The 21238-nt window shown below is 44.3% G+C and overlaps 1 protein-coding gene across 8 annotated transcripts in view; it reads right to left on the bottom strand.

Moving 5' to 3' along the window:
* The window catches only part of RUNX1 (RUNX family transcription factor 1), a 176255-nt gene that overhangs the window by 17739 nt on the left and 137278 nt on the right, over positions 1-21238 (bottom strand). For 6 of the 8 annotated variants that reach the window (XM_055703225.1, XM_055703224.1, XM_055703222.1 and 3 more), the window contains one exon: positions 18192-18383. The exons of the other annotated variants lie outside the window; for them this stretch is intronic. In XM_055703225.1, coding sequence (XP_055559200.1) covers positions 18192-18383 — 192 coding nt within the window. The remainder of the gene's footprint in view (positions 1-18191; positions 18384-21238) is intronic. 8 annotated transcript variants of the gene reach the window in all.

The following is a 21238-nucleotide window of genomic DNA, read 5'->3' on the forward strand; positions in this document are numbered from 1 at the left end:
AGCCCCATGGCTCGGGCGCAAGGATGCCGGTACAAGCACGTACACATGTGTACGTGCCCACACACATGTACACACACATACACTTGTCTACTTGCTGCATGGCACTGAGGTTCCCCTAGCTTCAGAGGTGCTAGGGAGAGAGCAGGTTGTGTGCTGCTGCTGGGAGGGTGTACGGTCTGTGGTGACCTGCTCAGGGACCTATTGGGGGAGTTACTGCTGCTTTACCCATCTTTGTAAATCCAAACCTAGAAATCACATCTCTCCAAGTCTGGAGGGGAATTGCATGGGGACTGTGGCAATTTTCCCTGACCTGCTGCCACAGTTCGTATGACAAACCCTGCTGGACAACAGAGCACCTGTTCCTGTCCCGCTTGTCACCTCCCCAGCTTCTCCCTTCTGCTGTTCTAGGTCAAAGCTACTGCTCTTCTCTTTGACTTTCACTGAATCACTCTAGGTATGTAAATGCCTCCCAGATAATTAATTCCTTGATCCTCACGCTGCCCCCTGAGGAACGGTATTGCATTTGGAGAACCGATGCATGCAGAAATCAAGGCTTCAGTTCACCAGAGCACTCGGGGCACAGAGCTCAGTGCTCGGCTGAGTCAGAGCACATGCGAATTACCTGATGTCACCCCAGCAGGGAAAGTTCACCTGTAAAAACAGCTTGGGGGTGATGTATCTACTTTGTGCTAGTTAGCTCACATCCTGAAAGCAGTCTACCTGAAGTGTAGGGCTCAGGTGGGGTACAGTGCTCACTGAGAAGCAGGTCAATTAGCCCATCTCACTAACCTGCTGCTGGTGAAAGCAGCTGCTTCCAACCTGCCTTGGGCAGGTATATCACACCCTGGAAACACAGATGCAGAATGTGGTTGTTAATTGTGTACAAAGTGTAATGCTGCCTCCCGGTGTCCTGGCTCTTGGGGGAAGGTTCATCCCACCTGAGAGATCTACAATGTAGGTGTCTACCTCTGAGCTACTTGTCTAGACTCTAGACTTCATTGCCAACAGCGCAACACAGACACTTGTGGGGTGCAAGTCATTTCATCCTATGTGAGACATCTAAGCCAAGCCAGGCGGGTGAATCATGGCCAGTGAACAGCTGTTTCTCTCCCTGATTGCAAAGATACCGGACGACTGTGTCAGACAGAGGCACACAGAACACAGATGCCTAAAGTTAGGTGAAATGAATCCCAGCCTGATTACACCTCCAGAGTTTCTCTTTCATGGGGTGGAGCAAGACCAAAGGAAGTGGAAAGATATTTCCTGGGCCAGGACCTGGAAGTCACATTGGATCACTGTTCACAGACACAAGATTACTTGTGCCTTCCTCTCTAGGGCAATACCCTCCATGCCTGTGGGCTGCACCTGACCCTGCTGGGCTGGTTCTGACCCTGCTGGGCTGATGCTGGGAGGGGATGGCTGATACCCTGGTGCCCAGCCCTAGAGCCATTGCCTGTGTGGGACTCTGCCTTAGGGTGTTCAAGGCAGCAGTCATGAGTTCATGTCACAGTAGAACATTTCCTAGCTTTGCGTCTACATTTCAAGACAATTAAATATGGGGCTGAAAGTTTCTTGGATGGGTTATTCCCACCGGAAAACGATTTAAAAAAAGAGCAGAATTGAATGAGGAAGTCTCTGCAGTCCACTGGGAGACACGGTGATAAAGGGATGACTATAGCATGGCCTCAGGTATCTTACAGGTTGCTCCTGGTGATGTGAACTAATTACTCCATATTAAAGTCCTTTAGCCTACAGATAAACAAAAAGTCCTCATCAATCTCTTCTTTTACACTTTCAATGCTTCCTCCTGTTTTTCAACATGAAAACAGTGGAAGAAAAAACTTACTCTCTGGAGCTGATAGTCATTTTATCCACCACAAAACACTGACCTTGATGTGAACTAATTAGGATTGCAATAGATTATTAATACAAGTCAGTAAGGTGGAGTTTTGTCAGTATAAAAGAGGCCTTTGAAGATAACAGCCATTTACACTTTCATGATCTCATCCCAAGTGTTCAGAAGAAAGCCTATAAACTAATAAAGTAGAATTCACCCAGGGGCACTCTGCACACACAGTGGAGTGTCACCCTCCAAAACCTTATTCAGGATGGCAAATGACATCTGCTTGGATTCTTTTAAATTCTAACACAAATCAGGATTAAAACAACTTTTGGTAATAAGCAGATCTCTGATGATCTAAAGACACACTGGTTCATTTTATTGACTTAGAGAAAGTAAGTGACATATCAAATACAACCTTCATACTTTAACAACTGAGGTCACCTTGAGAAAAATGATACTGAGCCCAGTGGTATGAAACCTCTCTCCGAAGTGCAGCTTTGATTTACAAGGTGAAGTAAGGTCTTCTTCATGTGAACATATATTTGTAAAGTCAGTTTGACTTAGAACGATGCACAGATTTTTTTAAAAAGGAGGTAACTAAGAAACTGTTGCTCATTATAGTACTAAACTAAAACAGACTTGTTGAAAACTCTATTAAATGATCTGCTTCTCTAAACTGTCAAGCTGGTTTTGAGGAGATCTGCAAAACCGAAATGGAAAATGAGTCAAGCCCAGAAGTATGTGCTGAAAGCCCCAGCTCACTGGGTTGTCAGGGGCATTCAGTCCAGAAATACATCTAAAATACTGTTTAAGAAATGCTTTGCTTCCTTTACGAAATCCCTTGGCACTTGCTGTGTAGCCGAGGAATGCAGCATCCTGCTGCGCTGCAGCCATCACCGATTCCACCCGACCTATGGCCCTGGCGGGTGGCAGCAAGACATCTCCCCTGACTCCCCTCTGAATCCGAGAGGCTGGAGGAATATAGCCAGGGGAAGCAGGATTAAAAGGAAGGTACTCATCTCCTTGCTCAACCTTTTGCCACAGTTGTGGGAGCAGGAGTGCTCAAGACAAGACATACACTAGGTCCAGCTCTGCTTGCGTGTTTGCTCTGCTGGCCATATTTAAATGTTATAATGATTGATTTCAGAGCAAGCCAGATCTAAATCTGAAGGGCAAAAGATGCAGGCAGCATGAGCTTTGAAGTTAAAAGTGCTTCTCTCTTTAATGCTACTGAAGATGCCGAGCAGAAGCTCAGCAAATCAACCCACAGAGAAACTGTTGCAAGGCTGAAGACCCTCTGTAGTACTTCCAAAGCAAGGTGTCAAAAATGACACCCCTGAATAAGAAGGTGCAAGGCTTTGCACATGCAGGGTTCAGGCAGCAATGCCCTGGATGCACGCTTTTCCTCAGGGGGGTTGGGGAGGGGTCTGCCCCAAACAGGGAGGATACGCCTGTGCCATCCATGGAGGAGATGGAGGCACCTGTGCCACCCATGGTGGCAATGCCTGGAGGAGACCCGGGGGAAGACTGCTGGCGCCCCAACTCCCGTACACCTCCCTGCCCCTTCTCCTGGAGCTCTTCCTGCAGAAGACCTGGGACAACCAGGCTGCTCCGAAACACGCACTGTGGCCTCAAAGTTTGTGTACCCACATCCCAATCAAAATCTCTGGTTTGTGTGCAGGTAGGTGCTACCAGAATGGGTGGAGTAAGGAATAACAGTGTTGAAGGAAAACTGTAATCCAGTATAGAAAAGAAGTGTCAACACATGTCAAATGTTGCAAAATGTCCCAGTGTGGAAGAAATAAAGTAATTCCCAGTATTAACTGACAAACAGCTTTTGTGTTGCCAGACTGAGGAAGATTTCTTTTTGGAATAGTAAATGTGTGATGTTTCATACAAACAACAGTTTTGTTTCACTTTCTGACTAAAAGTTAACCTTTAATATCTTAAAAGTTAACCTTTAATATGCTAAACACTTCTGAACGGCTTGAAAAGTCTAGCTTGCTATAACCTCTTTTGAAATTACACCCTGTGACTAGCCCGCCTGCTCAAAAATATAATGTAAAATTATTGTCCTCTGTTAGCAGTTACAAACATATAAAACACTGACACATAAAAAACTTTTTAGAAACGTAGCCAAACACAGCTAAACCCCACTGAATGTGCTGAACTGAGCAGTTTTAGACAAATGTGGCATGGAAAGTAAGATCACAAGTCATCATTATAAGCAAAAGGAACTTTTTTCCATTTGAGAAAGGGTAAACATAATTGTGATATGCAAGCAAATGTTAAATAAGTATTTAAGTAAGATTAAGACCAAACAAGGTACCTACATTAATGTAAAAATCCAATGTGATGGCAAGAAACAAGGTTATTATAAGTTATAGGTTGTTGGCTTGGTCAGGGAGAAAAAGAAAATTTAGAAATTGCCCTAACTGAAATATTTTTAAGTCTTCATTTTCACAATTTTAAAAATTGGCAACTATTTGAAACGATTCATTTAAATTCAACCAGAAATTATATATTTTCTGTTGTTGTTTTGTAGTTGCTGATATTTTGGGACTGCCAAAGAAACAAAACACTACCGCCACCCCTTCATTTATTTGTGCAGCTCTTTAATCTGTTTAAATTAATATGCTGTGTTACTCATTTTTTCCCCAACGCGATCCTAAAATGATCGCTAAGCTACACTCACATTAGTCTCTCCTGCCAGTGAATTAAATATGGAATGGTTTATTCCCCCGTCCTCCAGCAGCTCTTCCCCCATCCTCACATGCTCATTTAGCCAGTCTGAACTTACAGATAAGCTGATGATGAGACACTAGAAGGCAAAAACAGACAATTACCTAGGCAAATGTTTGAAGGATTTGGGCCCTGCGGCAAAAATGCTGTTTACTGAAGACTGAAAGCACCATTTCTCCTCAGTACAAACCAGTGTGTCTGAACTCAGAAGTTCTGGATAGTGGCCACCAGTGGACTCAGAGCAAGGTTTATAGGTGCAAGATAACATCACGCTCCCGTCTGCATTTCATCACCGCAGGGCCTTTTTCTGTGTTCTTAACAAAGGCATGCAAGTACCAACAGAATTATACTTTACCATTTGTCTTTATATTCACTCATTACATAGTTAATAATTTATTTCTGTGCTCAAGACCACCCTGACAAGGTGCAAGGGCAGAGCCTCAGCTGGCCTAGCTAGTAGAGCAAGGCCAACTTACACTGGCTGAAGAGCTGTCTTTCGGTCTGATTCCGCGCCTTTCAAAACCCACTGGTTATGAACAGGGTTGCAGCGCCTCACACTCTGCTTTTTTCCTTCCTACTTTCCTCCTTGAAAGATGTTTGGGGGCGAAGAACGGAGACTGCAGTAAGAGTCAAGATGAGGAGGAATGAGAACACAACGCTGGGTTGCATTTCATGCTGCTCCTCTCACACAGCCCTGCATCTAGCTACTCCCATCTGCACATCCCCAGCGATGCCACCAGTGACGGCTCTGGCGAAAATGGAGGAGATCAGGCTAGAAAGTATAGAAAGAGGACATGGGAAAGCCACTGAGCTGCACAACCAGCCATTCACCTGGACAGGTGGATGCAGTCACTAACAGCACCGCAGCAGTTCAGGAGCCGACTCAGGAGGCTGTTATTCTTTGCTGTTACATGGCAAACAGATATGTGGGGACAGTCTGGAAGGCCACTTTGCATTTTCAGGCTGTTTCTGCAGTAGGGAGTGAACTCCTGCTCCAAGGAAATGCTCGGCCACATGCCCTCTGTCTGAGTTGGTGAAAAATTGCTGTTAACATAGTAAATGGAAGAAAACCTGCACGGGACAGGTCTGCAGCCCCTGCCTCCCTCTGCCACCTGCTCTCAGAAAGGAGCAGCAGAAAGGGCAGGCAAAGGGTCTAAAACATTACAGTTTCCAGAGGATGACATCTAAGACATCTGCGCAACAGAACTGGAGGAGGACGAATGGATGAAGGGAGACCACAAGGGCAAAGATGGGCAACCAGGACAAAGATCAGACTCCTGTCTTCAGCTCGGGAATGAATGGTGTCTGGAGCCAGGCTGATCCTCCACCCAGAATGAGCTGCTTCAGTGCCAGGAAGCAGAGGGATCTCAGCCAGGCTGGTATCTGAGCCCAGCACCTTTCACAACCTCTGAGATCTCAAGAAATGGTCCCAAAATGCTAGGTAAATGGCACAGGTGCTAGGGACACTGATAAGAAGCTGTTAGTAGCACTAACCAAGCTGGAGGTAAACTTTCTAGTAAGAGTGTGACAAACTAGATGCCTATCTCCCATGCTTAATCCACCAGGCATGGTACTACAAAGCAAGATCCTGGAGACCAAGCCCTAGTCACATTTAAGTGCCAGGATTAAGCTATACTTTCCATAAGCACTCCATTGGCTTTGTTTTGTAAATATATTTTCCCATAAAGAAAAGAGGGACATGCTACATCTGAGCATGGGGAACGTGTCTTGTGAGGAGACAGTATTTCCTCAGTCCTCCCCTTTATTTTTTTTCCCTTCTTCTTCAAATGTGAAAAATAAATTGTATGACAGCCTTTGGTGGAGATGTGTGCAACAAGGCCTTCATTGTCTCAGACAGGTGTGAGATTGGAATTGATTCAGTGCCAGCAACCCCAGTATCAGAGCCAGCTCTGTGAGCTGAAAACATACACCAACCATCCAGTAATACCACTGCAGCCAGCCAGAGACTCAACAATTTAAGGCTTAACACACACACAACATAAATCAGATGAGGATGTACCAGCCAACCGTCAGCTTCTTGGGCAGATGCCTGCAGACCGTCTGTGCAGATCAGACCTTGCCTGTTTCAGTTATTGGAAACTTCAAGATGAGAGGCTGGGTGGAGCAGCTAGCTCAGACACATTTACATTTGCCCTATCTTGCCCCAACAGTCCTCTTTTGCTTGCTGTTTAGAGGCAGTCCTTCTTGTAAAGTTACTTTATTCCAAGTGCAGGAGGGAAGGAATTACATCTTGGGGAAATGTTTAATGTACAAATACAAAAATCACATGGACACGTACTCAATATGCACCACCCTCATGAAACAAAACCATTCCCTTCCAAGGGAGGCTCTGAACATGATCAAACAAGCACAAGAATTAGCACAGCTGTTTTTCTTTCTTTCTGTCTTTTTTATTTTTTTCTTTTTTTTTTTTTTTTTTTTTTTTTTTTTTCCCATGGATATATTTCCTTCACTTTTCCAGGAAAACCTGTTTTCACTCTGTCATCTCTCTGCTTTTGCTTCTCTCACCTGCTTTAGCCTGGTCCCTGCTCTATGTCTGGCCACCTTAGTCACTCCAGTAAGGGCAAGACAGGGCAGTGCTGGTGGCCTCCTGCTCCTCCCCCAGGCTCTGGCACATGTGTGGAGAGATCCCATGTGGCACCCCACCACCTCAGGCTCGGTCACCCATGGGTGACCCACAGATGCGCTGGTGGCAGCCAGGCCCTGCTCTGTGCCTGAGGCATCTGGTGAACCCTGCTCCGCCCGGTTTCTCCCTATATCCTGGCAGCTCAATTTTAGCTGCCCTTGATCCCACCTGCAAGCCCTTCTCCCTTCTCCACCTCCTCAGTCCTCGGGGAGCGCACAGGGCTCCAGCATTCCATAGCACAGATGGGCAGCGCTCGCCGTCCCTTGCCAAGCGAATGGGGACTGGCAGGAGGCTTCCCTGGGCCAGGGCTGACTCCTGCAGGTCCCCAGCTGGTCCCCTGCCACATCCACCTGCGGGGCTGATCTGCTGGCCAGGCAATGGGAGAGGTCTTGCAAGGGTAGAGGCTGGGGAGCACCATCAGCATGAGAACCTGGCACAAACACCTAGGTACATGCTTAAAAGCTAAAGGAAGCTGAAAAAGAGCTTTTCAAAAAAGTATCTGCAGAGGAGGGGTAAAAATGGCAATACGCTAGCGATCCATTTGTATCTAGGTGAGCGTTAGTTGGCAAATCTTGGTTTACACTCACTTGAAATGTCTCCCTCCCTTTCTGTGGTTCCTTTTCAAGTTAACACAAGTGCTCGCTTTTATAATGTATGGCAGAGCAGCACTGTTTTCTGGTGGATACCTTCTCCCATGAAATAATTAATACTAAGTTTGAATTTGCAAATGGTTTTGCATGTAAAATTGCTCACATATATAGGTCTCAAGAATATCAAAGAGACTATTCTTTTGAGCAGTTATTCACATGCTTTCCTTCAGAATGAGGATCACTGTTTGGACTTGGGATTTTTTAAAATTAAATACACTTCAGTAACCTTATGCAATGAGAACTGAAGTCATCATAAACGCTACTTGCTCAGCTAGCTGTAAATCACCACTACACTAAAAACATGAAGAATGGCTTTTGACAAAATGTTGTCTTTCCTACAGGCCAAAGGATGTAGCAGTTTTACAGCAGCTTCTCCTGATGGACTTTCGGTTTCATCATTTCTTGTTGGTAACGATCACTTGAATTTGATCTGCCAGAAACTAAGGGAACCTAAACTGGCCAAGTCATATCTAAAAGCTCTGATACTTGTTATTATTTAAAAATGTGGAGGATGCAGACTACAATGGTCTATATTCTAAAGTGTGCCTAATGATCCAGTTCCATTTTGGGGTATCTAATCAAAGACATTCAGAACATCTCTTTTTGCAGATATCCAGCCTCCCTGAAAGTGCCTGGAGTTGAGCACCAAATCCTGGAAGTTCTCAGCATCACTGATCTTTGATTGACTATCTTGCCCAACACAGATAAACCAGAAACAGATCTGGACATTTATTGTTGGAAATCAAGCTGACCCTGACAGGAAAATCACAGTTTTTAAAATGGGTCTATCTCATATGCTTTAGTTTTTCAATGCTTTTAAGAGAAGAGTTGTATAAATAGAAGGAAAATGATCAGAGACAATCCTCTATTTGACTGCATAATGTGCTCTTCCCCACATAACCGATGGTTTTACTGAGCACATCCAAGCCCATTGTTCTTTGCATGTGAACAATCACCATTTATTGGGGTCATAATATACTGAATACACATGGAAAACTTATTTATAAGTTTGCTAAGGGTGTGCTGTGTACTCAGTCATGTAAAAGGAGCCATGTGAACCCTCTAACTACATGGGATCATTAGAGAAGCTCTGCTTGACGCAACATCTTGTTAAAGGCATGGCAGCAGAAGAGAAGAGGGCATGTTTGCACTTGATGCTTCGAAAGGAGCCCCCCGCCCTATGGATAAATCCCACTGGTGGAGAAAGTAGAGACTGTGCCAGTCCTCCTGAATGCAAAGCTCCTCAGCTGCTATGGGCACAGGTAGCTGCTGCAGCCTCTTGTGGAGCTAGAGGCACTGATTTCACTCCATCCAAACCTAGCTGTCTGCACCATCCCACACCATGTATTCTCTGTATAGACGTGGGGGTTTCACCTCAGAAGAAATTTTTGAATACTAACTCACGTGCTAGTCTCCTTGTTTCCCCTTTCTTCGTCTTCTAGATGGCAAAGAATATGGGTGTCTGTGGTCCCTCTGCTCTAACCCCTCAGCATTTCAAGCCTGGAGAGGCTCAATTCAGTATTTGAGGGAAAAGAATACATGCAATTACAAAATCAGTGGTATCTTCTGGCAAATAGGCAGCATCGGCTGAATAATAAGCTGGTTTCAGTGGGTGTTTGTTTTTAGGGTAAGGAGCTCTTATTTATTTTTTGTTTGTTTTATTTACCATGGAAGGTAATTTGAGCTGTGGTATCAAAACATGTGGTGTTCTGCCAAGAGGGGATTAAAGAGGAGAATGCTATGGAAAGAAACTGGGTTTGTCAGTAAAGAACTGAGAGAGATTTTATTTACCGGAGTTTTGCAATCAGCACTTTTAATCTTCCTCACAATTGGGCCATTCAAAGGCCAAGAATATGCTTCAAGGGCCAGAAAGGAATAACCCAACGGCAAAGGAGTAGCTGTCTCAAATGCTGAAATGCTTTCAAACACATGGCCGTGTGTTGCCATCCAGCATTCAGGATGGTGGAAGCACCTGCCTCAGGGGCAGGCAGGGACATTTGCTTTAGACATCTCCAGCACACTGATGCCATAGGTGAGATTTAGCGCTGGGCAAGAGGAGCAGTGAGCCAGAATAAGGTGTTTCCATGGAAAAGTAAGAGAGCCCAGTGACCCAGCTAATCTCAGCAGTAGATAGAAATATCCCCTCAGGTAGAATGCATTTAAGCTGCCATCCTGAAAGATGCTGAGCTTTCTCAGTTGCCCCAGAAATGAGAAGGAGAGAAGAGCAGACAGCAACTCCACCTCAGAGGGGTGACTCCAGTACTGCTTTACCATGACAGAGCTAAAGGAGCAAGAAGTGAGGCGGAGTAATTAATTCTTTTCTCTGACGATCACAGTGACCACCGAGAGCACTAACACTAGACTGGTAGCATCAATTGCGGGCACAAGATTCCTGCGTTGGGTCAGAGAGCAGCTCCACTTTTGCAATGACAAAACGGAGAAGGGACTCTGGCATACTGTGTGGAAGATGACAAAACAAAGCAAACCAGAGAGGATCACTGTGCAAGTTAAAAACTGATCTAGGAATACTTGTCCCTACCTGCAAATTCTGTTTCTCTTAGCAGTATCCATCAGCTCAGCGTTGTTCTCATGTGGTAAAAGACATGGACTGATTAATGAAAAATAACACTGTGTCTGGGCACGAGCTGCCAAATTTTATAGCTGCCTGAAGATTCAGCTAGACAGCTAGAGGGATTTCCAAAGGCATCTCCATAGCTGTCACTGATTTCTCTGTGGCTTAGGTGCTTGGGTGCTATCAAAAATCTTGCTAAGACACCTTTCTGTAGTGCAAAGTTTTCCTAAATACTCTGAAAAATCAGGCTCTAAATGGCTTGCCAAAAGATACGCATACGGCTTTGACAAAACTTAGAACAAAATACAGATCTCTAATCTTCTTTATTTCTGCTTTAAAACTAAGATTTCCTTTTCTTTAGATAAAGTCATCCTTTAGGATGTTGTGTATGGAGGACAAAAGGGAAAAGAAAAATTTGTGTGAGTGGAGATATTATTTGGGGACTGAGTACATATTTGTTGCTTTATCTACTGTTTTTTTAACCTCAGGAAGTGCCAGGCAATTGGAATACGAAGATTGGTATCTTTTAAATATATCGACACTTGGAAATCTTCTGGATTAAACACCATTACATAACTCTTTCCATTAGTGCCTTGAGTCGATGAAAAAGCTAAACGATTTCAAGCCCTCTTTTTCTTTTTTTTTTTCTTTTTTTTCTAGAGCTGAAGGTGTGAGGAGGCAGGGGAGGCTCTTGAGCAAGGCTTGTGCCCTGGAGCAGGGCATGCTGCCTGCAATGCGGGCAGGTGTTGAGGAACTGGCTTCCTCACCTTGCTCTGCCCCAAGTGGGAACAGATGGAGAAGGCACAAATCTGTGGCTGAAGGGGATGAATCCTCAAGGTGCATGGAGGGGGCAGCAGGATAGATTCCTGCCACTCTCAAATGGGAAATGTCTTCCCCTTAGCAGGCAAAGTGCCATATCTCCGGCACAGGTGCTGGAAAGAAAGCCAAGCCTGCATTCCAGGTGGGATTTATACAGAGAACTGCTGAAGAGCTGATGGTCCATGTGGGAGTAAGAAGTGCACTGGGAATTTGCAGGCAAAGGTTTTACCTTGTCACTGACATGCCACAGAGTAAAGAGTTGAGAAGATCCCTCATCATCCCCTTGCCTGTCCTGGAGAATGAAATGTCCCTTGTTTCACCTCAGTGAAGATACAGGTGCAGAGAATTGATCTAATGGAAGACAATATAGGCCAGGAGATCATCTCCTGGGCCCTGCAGCCCAACCACATCTTGTGTTCTGCACTTACATAACATAGCAAGATCCATCTTAAATTATGCCTTGCTGCCTCTGATAGCCCCCTTGGAAGGCTGCCAGGGATGCTTTGATACCTAGGAACCATCTTCTAATTTCCAGCCTAAATTCATTGACAGTTTACAGAATAACCACTTGTTCTTGAGCCGACACTGTCCGTCAGCCCAAATGGTTCTCCCTCCTCCCCAGTGTTGAGTCTCTCTGCTTTTTATTGACTCTAATTATCTTCCTCCCAGTATCTGTTTTGACATGCTGAATAAACCTGGCTCTGCTAACCTTGTCTTTAAAGTAAGGTTTCCTCTTGTCATACTAACAGCCCCCCTTTGCAACCACTGCCACTTAATTTTTTCTTGAACACTGGGTGACCATTACTTCATCTGGACCTCAGATGAGATTTTTCTAAGGCTTTCTATACTGCTTTTAATACAGTGTCCCACCTACAGTATCTCAAAATGGCAAAATTCATGGCTTATTTCTGACAGGGGAGGAGGGAAGAGAAGACGTTTTCAGTGCCAGATGGAGGGAATTCCTCAGGACCACTCTTGTTCCTGATGGAAACAAGAAGGTATCTGCTGCTGGGTATCACCACCCCCCTCATGTGTCACAGCAGAACCAGCCCTGAAGATAAGCAAAGTCTTGGCAGAGATAACATGTCATGGTAACAAAATTTTATTCCTGTCAAAATTAGTATTTGGAGAGGACCCAAATGGGATTATAAACTTTACAAATCAAATGGAAGACATGCCTCTTACTATAAGGAGCTTATTTCCACATGGGATGAAATGACTGAGTGAAAAATGATGTTGAGAGCTGGAGCCAAGAAAAAATGGACACTATGAAGCCACAGATTATTTAGTTATATGATGCACATCTTGTGTATGTCTTTACCAGACTGATATTTTCTAGTCTACACAATATATCCTGTATATACTATAACCTCACAAACGTCCTCCAAGATGCACGTATTAGGGATGTTCGTTTCAGAGCAAAATGAGAAGTCTTACTTCACCAGAAATGTTACACAACTTCCTTTTGTGCTTCTGCAGATAGCAAGAGTCACATTTGTGCTGCTCCTTTTTAGTTTATGCTTTAGAGCAAACTTCCTAAGACATGCTCCAGTTTGGCCAGCGCAAGCAACTCTGGACAAAAACTTGTGCCTGCAGAGTTACAGATGGATTCAGACAGCCTTAAATAGGAGGTTTATATGTATTTTTTAATAAGGGGTGTGAAAAAGGAGGGATTTTTCCCAAGAGTGGACTTCTATTAGACTGAATGAAAGAAGAATTGTTTCACGTATGCTAATCCAGTTCACATGCTCATGTGCTCATCTCTTCGGATGCGAGCTGGTTTATGACACAATAAATAGACAGCGGGGTGAGTCTGCTGCTAATGACACTGTACCCCTTAAAAAGAAAAACTGTGAAGGTTACTCATAGCATTGTATAAAAGCATTATCTGCTGAGCGATAACCGTGAATCAAAGAAACATATTGTACTTTCAGTAAAAAGACATTTCTCTCTATAAAATGTCTTTTTTGATAGAGCCAGTTGAAACCCTTCCAGCTAAACAGATTTGGTTTTCAAAATATTTTGGGAAAACAACACTATTTCAACAAACTTCCTGTAATCGCCTGGTGGCTGTGGAACTCAAGCTCTGGGTCCACACCACTGAGGTGGCTCACCTCCTTCCTTTTCCCCACACAGGAGCTGTTTGGTGGCTACTGGCATTGAAAGGAAGGGAAAGGAGAAAGAGCATCTCTTCCCATTGCCCAGACCAGGCTCCTGGCATGGATTTGCCACGATAGCCAGGGCAGGAGAGGGGTGATGGAAGGGAGCTCCAACACAGGGGATCTCCTCTGGCCACTAGCAAAACATGCGTGACCTGGCTTGTGATGGGGAAACTGTACTCTGGGGCTGGGGAGGAAGGCTCCCGCACAGCCAGAAGAAGTGCCGGAGCCGCGGAGCTTGGCAGCTCCAGCCATGCTGATTGGAAATGATGTACCTGCTGCCAGCTCCTGTGCTGCCCACGCTGCCCACGCTGCCTGCCGGCGTACTGGCGCAACTCACACCCTGCTACTCCGCCAGCCGGGGGAGGCAGGAGCGGGGCCGATAGGAAGGGTGCCAAGCTCAGGCAGCAGTCGGTCAACATACTGGGGAGTATATTTTGGGATGGAGAGGTCAGGTGGTTAATCAAGTGGAAATGGATGATACATTGTTAAATGCCACATACTCGCTCTGCAAGCACGCTGGGTTAAGGAAAGATGGGGAGACATAGACGTGTCCAACGAGAACATAAAAATACCAGCATTTAGCGTATTGCACAATGGAAAGAGTTGGCGAGTCCCTAATCTTGAAAGCCTGTTTATCTGTTTTGGCAGGGAGCTACGGGCACATCAATCCGGATTCTCGAAAGAGCCTGAAAACTGCATTTTGCAGCAGCAAAATGTGGAGACAGAATGACAGCCCCATTGAAGCCCACTCTGAAACGCTGCTCTGTGAATGCTTCTAACTCTATTAACCTATGGCCTATTAAGCTGATTTAAAAGTGGAAATACTAAAAATCGGGGCAGGATACAGCTGTAGTAGGAAAAAAGCAATTTTAATTCCCCAGGCTTAAATGCTGCCCTTGACTCTGCTCCTGCATTTCACTGGTTCATGGGAACCCTGATAAACTTGGGCTGGTTTTGGTGGAACAAGATTACGATAGCAAGGACCTTGAAATGTCTCTTAAACAAAGCATATTGCACCTGGAGGAAGACAAAAGGCTGGCTTGTAACAAAATAATTTCTCAGTCGTTATGTTTTGTCCTAATTCAAAGAGCTGATCTTTAAATGATCTCTCTTGCTTTGCTATTGGTGCTAATTCTGCTGCTTCGCTTAAAGATCTGTCAGCAATTTTATGACAGCCTCTTGTTTCCAGGGATTTTAGACTTGGTCATAAAAGCGTGGTCCCAGCTGAAACTTAACATATAAGGTTACAAAATTTAAAAAAAGAAGGAAAAAAAAAAGCAAGTGAGCAAACTCAGATATTTTTAAGGCCATAAGAGCATAAAAAGAACCAGAAGCATGTAGCTTAAAGTGATTACAAGGATCATTTGTTTTCCCTAGACAGGAGAAATAGATTTATTTTATTTAAATTTTTAATCTATAGGTAATTAATAAATGACCAGTTAGAAACATTGTTTGGGCTAATTTGGAGAAAAAAACACCTGAAGTTATTTAATTGCACGTGTTTTGGGATTATATTCTTAACCTCACTAGTTAGAAATTTATGCAATTTATTAACTCAACAATAATGCCACCAAAAGAATATGTCAGAATGACTGACACATTTAAAATATTTCTATTGGCCCTGAAAGTTATACTGTAAAGAAATTATATAGATTTGTATTTATCTAAAACTCTGGAATTACAGATCTACCTACTCTGGTTAACACTAACCACTGTAAAATTAGTCATTATGCATTTAGTATCTGGTTCAGGCTGGTGTCAGAAGAAACTCAACCAAAAGATATATATAGAGATATTTATAGTTATTGTATATATAAACTTAAATACTCATCAAGGGTCTTGCCTAAACTTTTGTAAACAGCACCTCAGCACAGCTCGCATGGCTCTGTCTATTTTCTTTTCCCTGCTGTACAAAGGAAGGGGTGAGTTAAGGTTGAAGTGTTGGCTGGCTTTGGAACTTTAACTGAATATCCTTACTCTGTGCATGTAGGTCAAATCCTTTGACATTATAATCTTGGTACTGGCACAAAGTAATCTTTCAACTTAAACCATGTGTGATGTGGTGGAAGCTTTTTTCTCCCCTTTGGTCTGTGAATTGGCTATGGTTAGATTGTTTAAATGAACAGGTGTACTTTCTCCCTCCTTGTGATATGAAAGAAGCATAAAACTCGATTATAGCAATTTATGGTCTCTTAACTTGCTTGGACTTGTATCCATGACACAAGCAGCTTTATGTTCAAATTCAAGACTTGGTAAAATAGGAAGTTAAAATTAACCTCAATCCTTTTATAGATTAAAACCTCAACAAATAAACAGTGGTTTAGTGGCATGGCAACCTGCCCCTTTAAATCCACAAACTAGTCTGAGATGTCTATTTTGAGTTAGTTTTGTTTTTTTAAAAAAGATAATTGGACTTGGATGAGTAGAGGAGTAGCCTGTGATTCATACTGGGGTGAGTTAAAGCAAAGTTTAATGCCACTGCTTGGAAGTTAGCAGTGTATGGGGGTTTATGTCTTATTTTATGCCTATATAAAAAACAGTCTGTGCGCACTTCAGTGAGGTTTAAACAGAAGTGTTTCAGGATGCAAAGATGTGTGGATCGGTATAGCAACACTATGGGGCTGGTCAGAAGTGTTTTATTTTTGGAGGCTTATGTTCTGAAATATAGCACTGTTTATTAAAAATAGAAAAAAAATTAAATATCCCAGCTCCCTAGAGGTGACACAGGAGATCAGCCCAAAAACCAATCATACTTAGAACACTGAAGAAAAAATGATGGTGCAGAGCTCTTTCCCACCCTAGCCCTTTCCCCCACTGTGATAGCATGACCCTGAAAAGACAAGCCTTAAAACATACAAAGTGTCTGCAGCAGAGAGAGACCCAAATCAGGGAGGCTTCAGTCTGGGGCTTATTTTACTGATAGCAACTGCAAGCCTCAACAAGTTGCTCATTGGATAATGTGCACATTTTGGAGGCAGAGGGAAAGGGGAACAGGGAGAAAGCAACACAATAGATGAACAGCAAGGTATCATTGAGGAATCATTAGCAGTTTGATTGCTATCATTTTCTGAGCTACGTCCACAGGTGAAATGCATTAAAATCTTGTTTGCAAAGACCAAAGCAGAACAACATACTAAAACTATTTCTGGAGGGAGCAGCTGAATCCCCAGCCGAGCGTGAAAAGCCTCTCTCTCTGAAGTTGTACGAGCAAGGGACTTTCACAGGGAACTAGGGAAGAGGGATACTCAACGTTAAACCTGATACTCTGCTAAGCATATAGTGTTCCCGAGAAGCTGAAGAATGCAGGTCTGTGACTGATACCTCCACCCACATAGCCACTGGCTGCTGAGTAGCCATAATAATATGTGCGTTTACTTTTATAGGAATGGAGCTGTGCGCAACAGAAACACAATGTGGTTTGCTCTGCAAATCAGAAAGCTAAGTGAGGGGACTGCCAGGGGCTGGGAGAGGTGCACGGCTGGATCCTTCACCTGAGCTGACCTGGCATGGCTCCAGGGAGGGAAGGAGCTGGGTAGTCCTTCCAACTGTCTTTTTGCCCACCTCTTTTTACAGCATGGCACAGACCATGTGTTGATTTATTTCCCATGCTTCTCAAAAATGCCTGCTTCTGCTCACAGCAAAGTCAACGACAGATTTGCAGTAGATTTCACTAAGCCAAAGACCTTCCTAGCCCTGGGAATAAAAGGATGTAACAAGCATTTGCCTTAGGTAAGTGATAACCTTTTCTGCATGCAACAAGAGTACCCTGGTCTTAAAAACAAATGCTGAAAAAAAGAACTTATTCTGATTTGCGATAACTACGTCTCTCCAAACCCCCAGCAGAGACCCTCGACTAGGGCCATTTCATTCTGTCTGGAACAGAGGAAATCTCCTTTCAGAACAGCGCTCGCTAAAACTAATCTGTCCCGCACCCTCCCTTTAGGTGCATCTCACTATGAATCTGCATTTTGATAAGCATTTTGCAGAATGTTCATCAGCTGCCAGTTTAGTGCCCTGATCCGCTGCTCACTGAGTCTCAGCTGATCCTAGGAGCAGAGTTGGTTTTAGCAGGGACAGACTCAGCTTTAGCAGTGGCAGACAAGATTTCAAGCTAGACGACGTGGTTTCACTGTCATCATCTGAGCCTGAGCCTTGGAAGAAATCAGACTATAGAGTCACTATTTTGCAGGTTTTCATTCAAATAAAACCCACTGGATAACCATCAGCCACAGAAATACGCTCAAACCAGCCTTCCCATATTAATGTCTTAGCACTAAGAGATTGTCTTCAGGGGACAAAGCACTTTGCAAAGCTTTCTTTGCTGCTGCCTTCCTGGAAAAGCTCAAAGCAAGACGTTGACGGTATTTGTCATTCAAGCACACAATGATAAATATCCATCAGGAAACACACCTACACATAGAAAAAGGCCTGGCATAATGCATCTTTGCAAGAAAGAAATGGCTTTCAAGATGTCACAGTTCTAGCACAGGTGAGGTTAACAAACACTGTGAGCTGTACTGACACCGGGAACACAAGACATACTTATAGTCCCCTTAAAATCTGTCAGGCCTTTAGAAATAAAGACATATGTTAGGAAGCCCCTCCTTTCACTCGTTAAAGGCTCTCACTCGTTAAAGGTGGCCAAGGAGAGTCTAGAAGAGATGGAGGGACAGGGGGGCAGCACCTGCAAGCCCCCATGCTCTGCAGGCTGGTGGGGTGGAGGTGGGCGAGTGGGGAGAGGATTTCAGGTACTTACCCTGAATCTGACTCTGAGGCTGAGGGTTAAAAGCAGTGGTGTGGTTCAAGGAGGCTCGTGGGTTGGGTGTGGGGGCTGGGTGGTGTGGGCTGACCCTCATGGCCGTACGACGCAACTGCTCCAGTTCACTCAGGCGCTCTGAAAAGGACAAGCTCCCGGGCTTTGTCTGCTCATCTATTTTCTGACGATGTCCTATTGTGGGAGGGGGGGGAAAAAGATCAGAAAATCTCACTGATACATGAGGTCTGTTGACTTACTTTCTTTTTCAAATTTTTTTTTCTTTTTTTTAAACCCCTCATCCACTGGCAAAGTACCTAACCAGCTAGCGGCCATCTGAAATTAAACTGAAACCACCTCCCTGCAAAAACAGGAGACACAGGCAAGTCACCCATTGTAACCGTATCATGGGGCAGGCCAAGATACGGCCTAATCTGAAGAACCAGATCCACTGAAAATACTAGTGCCTTCTTACACCTCGCACTGGGAGAGAAGGCATTTCTAAAAGGAGGTCTGTCTGTGGGGATTCATAAAAGGAGGAAACATCAAGTGGCTCCTGTGCTAAACCTGCACTGGAATAACTTCCTCAAGAATTAAATTCCAGATTGTCATAAGGTACCATAATTAGGTACTATGGGGCTATAAAAAAACCAACCCCCCAAAAAATCACATTTTTGGATCCTTTTGCAATGGATTTATAGACAGAAATGGGAAAGAAACACCAGAAGCTGGCAGAATTGAAACTGGAGTAGTGGCAACTCTTAGTGGCATGAGGACCTTCAGAAACATGAGATCCTACCAGACATCTGACTATAAGAGTGTAGATACTGACATTACAGCGTCCGCCAGTGCACAGCAGACTTGGTCATGGCCACATGGGAGTTAGAGGGTCCAGCACTCCCCAGGGCAGCCCTTGGAGTGCAGCATGAAGTCCTGGTGCTATGGCGCACCAGGGCTGGAAGGGGACAGGGAAGGTGCTGGAGAGGCCCAGCTCCAGCGCAGCATCGGGGCATGTCCAGATTCAGCTGGAAAGGCAGAGACATCATGGCAGGACTGCTTTCGAGATAAGCCTTAGCTAGCAGCAGGGAACGGTATGCAACGACTGAGGTAATGCATTTCTAACTCTTGCCTGTGGCTGCTTTCTGCACCCGGGTCCTTTGTGTGTCAACCTGTTACCACAAAGACAGCACACAAACCATAGAAGAGGGATGTCTCATCTGCTGGAGCCCTTGCTCTCCAGTAGGCATCACGAAAGCACAAAATTTCAATCCTTTTTCCACCCTCTTTAGAGCTAACCCATTGTCACGACTTAGCAAGCTACTTTTGTGTCTATTGGTTTCCAGTCTTTTGAGATATCCTTCCAAGTGGGGTAACTTATCCTGGAAGGCTGCTGACACCACACTTCGGGGCTGAAGTGAAAACCTCCCTAGCGGACTTGTGTTTGGTGGAATGTCTTAAAAGGGATGCTTCAGCCACGTTCCCAACCAGGCAGAATCAAAACTTCCCTTTGTAATTTTCCCCCATCCCCCAACAGAGCTTTTTCTTTCTAAAGATCACAGAAAACAGCCCTTCAGCAGAAAGCCCAAGAGCAGACTGTCACTGGCACACAAGCTGTCTTTTCAAAGTCTCCAAATGGAGGGCAAGATACTGACTGCAATGAGTCTGTGAGGTGACCCCACCTGTATTTAGTCAATGGAGTAGTATCCCCAGCTCCAAAAATCTCATTTTTATACCTTCTGCTTGGAGACCTTCTTGTGGAGCGATGGATGTCATCATCCCTCATTTTTCCTCAAACCCAATCCCATTTCTGCACATTGCATTTGTCTCAGGAAATCAGCTGCCTCGTGAATCTTTGTGGCTTATCCCTTCCCCTTCTTCCCACAGGACGTGGTTACCCTGATGGGAATGCGTATCAAATCTCTTGCCCAGAGGTCAAACACCTTTTTTTCTACTTGTTCTCTTGAAGAAGATGGCATTATCCTTGGTTTCTGCTGAAAACCATAGTCTGCTATCTGCTCCTGATTGTCATTTTCTTGTCATGAAAAGTTGCCTCCTGCAGCTTTTTTTTGCATTTCCATCCTCCCCGCATGGAAGTGGCCAGTGCTGTTCCTATGGTGAGTCCTCTCTCAACTCATGGCTACAGCAGTGAAACAGACTAGCACAAAACTCTTGAAAACAATCCACTGTGCCTTATTCCACACATCCCTGTAGTATTTAATACATAAACATTCATAAACATCCAGCTTCCAATTTTGAGTATCAGTTAAACAAGCAGTAAAAGATCTCTGAAGAGCTCTGTATGCCCTTTACTCTACAGAGTACTCTTTCAAGCCACCCTACCAGCTCAATCAAGACACAGGACCATTTTATGCACTAAAAGGAAAATGTGCATTTAAGAGCAATTCCCAGTAGCTGCATTTCTAAAATTAAATTTTAGAACTTTTATTATGGTTCCAAATCACAGTGGCTCGGCATTTCTTCCTGTTGCCAGACCCTTTGGCACAGCTTGAACTGTCTCAGATTCCACACTGTGCTGTAAATTATCCCAAAAGGGAGGGAAAAAAATTACAATATAAAAAGACATGTTATATAGTAGCAGTTTCATCATTAGAGACACCCATTAGGGCTTCTGAAAAAAAAAATGGAGGGGAGGAGAGAAGCAAAGATGAAAAAGACTTTTATCTGACATTCTGGTTAGTCAAGAGCAAACACTTTATTTGTCGGCAGTGCAAAGCTGGATGCTGCCTCAAGCCTTGGGCTCCTGACCCTGGACTTGAACGCAAACATGCGGAGTCATACAAGATGTGTAAAATACCTCATACATTTGGATTATTTTAAGCTTCGGCAGGCTGAACCCAGGGCTTGCAGAGCCAAGAGCCAGATCCTTCCAAATCCACCCCACCCCCACCCCCCGCTGTAATTTAGTTCTAATTTAAAATTCAGCTCAGACATCTTCTGTTTTTAAGTGAGCGCACCAATGCCAGGTTTGACCTGCTGCTACCCTACCTTCTCCTCCTACCTCCCTGGTGCTGCCCTCCTAGCATCCTGAG

This window comes from Falco cherrug, chromosome 2 (genome assembly GCF_023634085.1).
Source record: "Falco cherrug isolate bFalChe1 chromosome 2, bFalChe1.pri, whole genome shotgun sequence".
NCBI lineage: Eukaryota > Metazoa > Chordata > Aves > Falconiformes > Falconidae > Falco > Falco cherrug.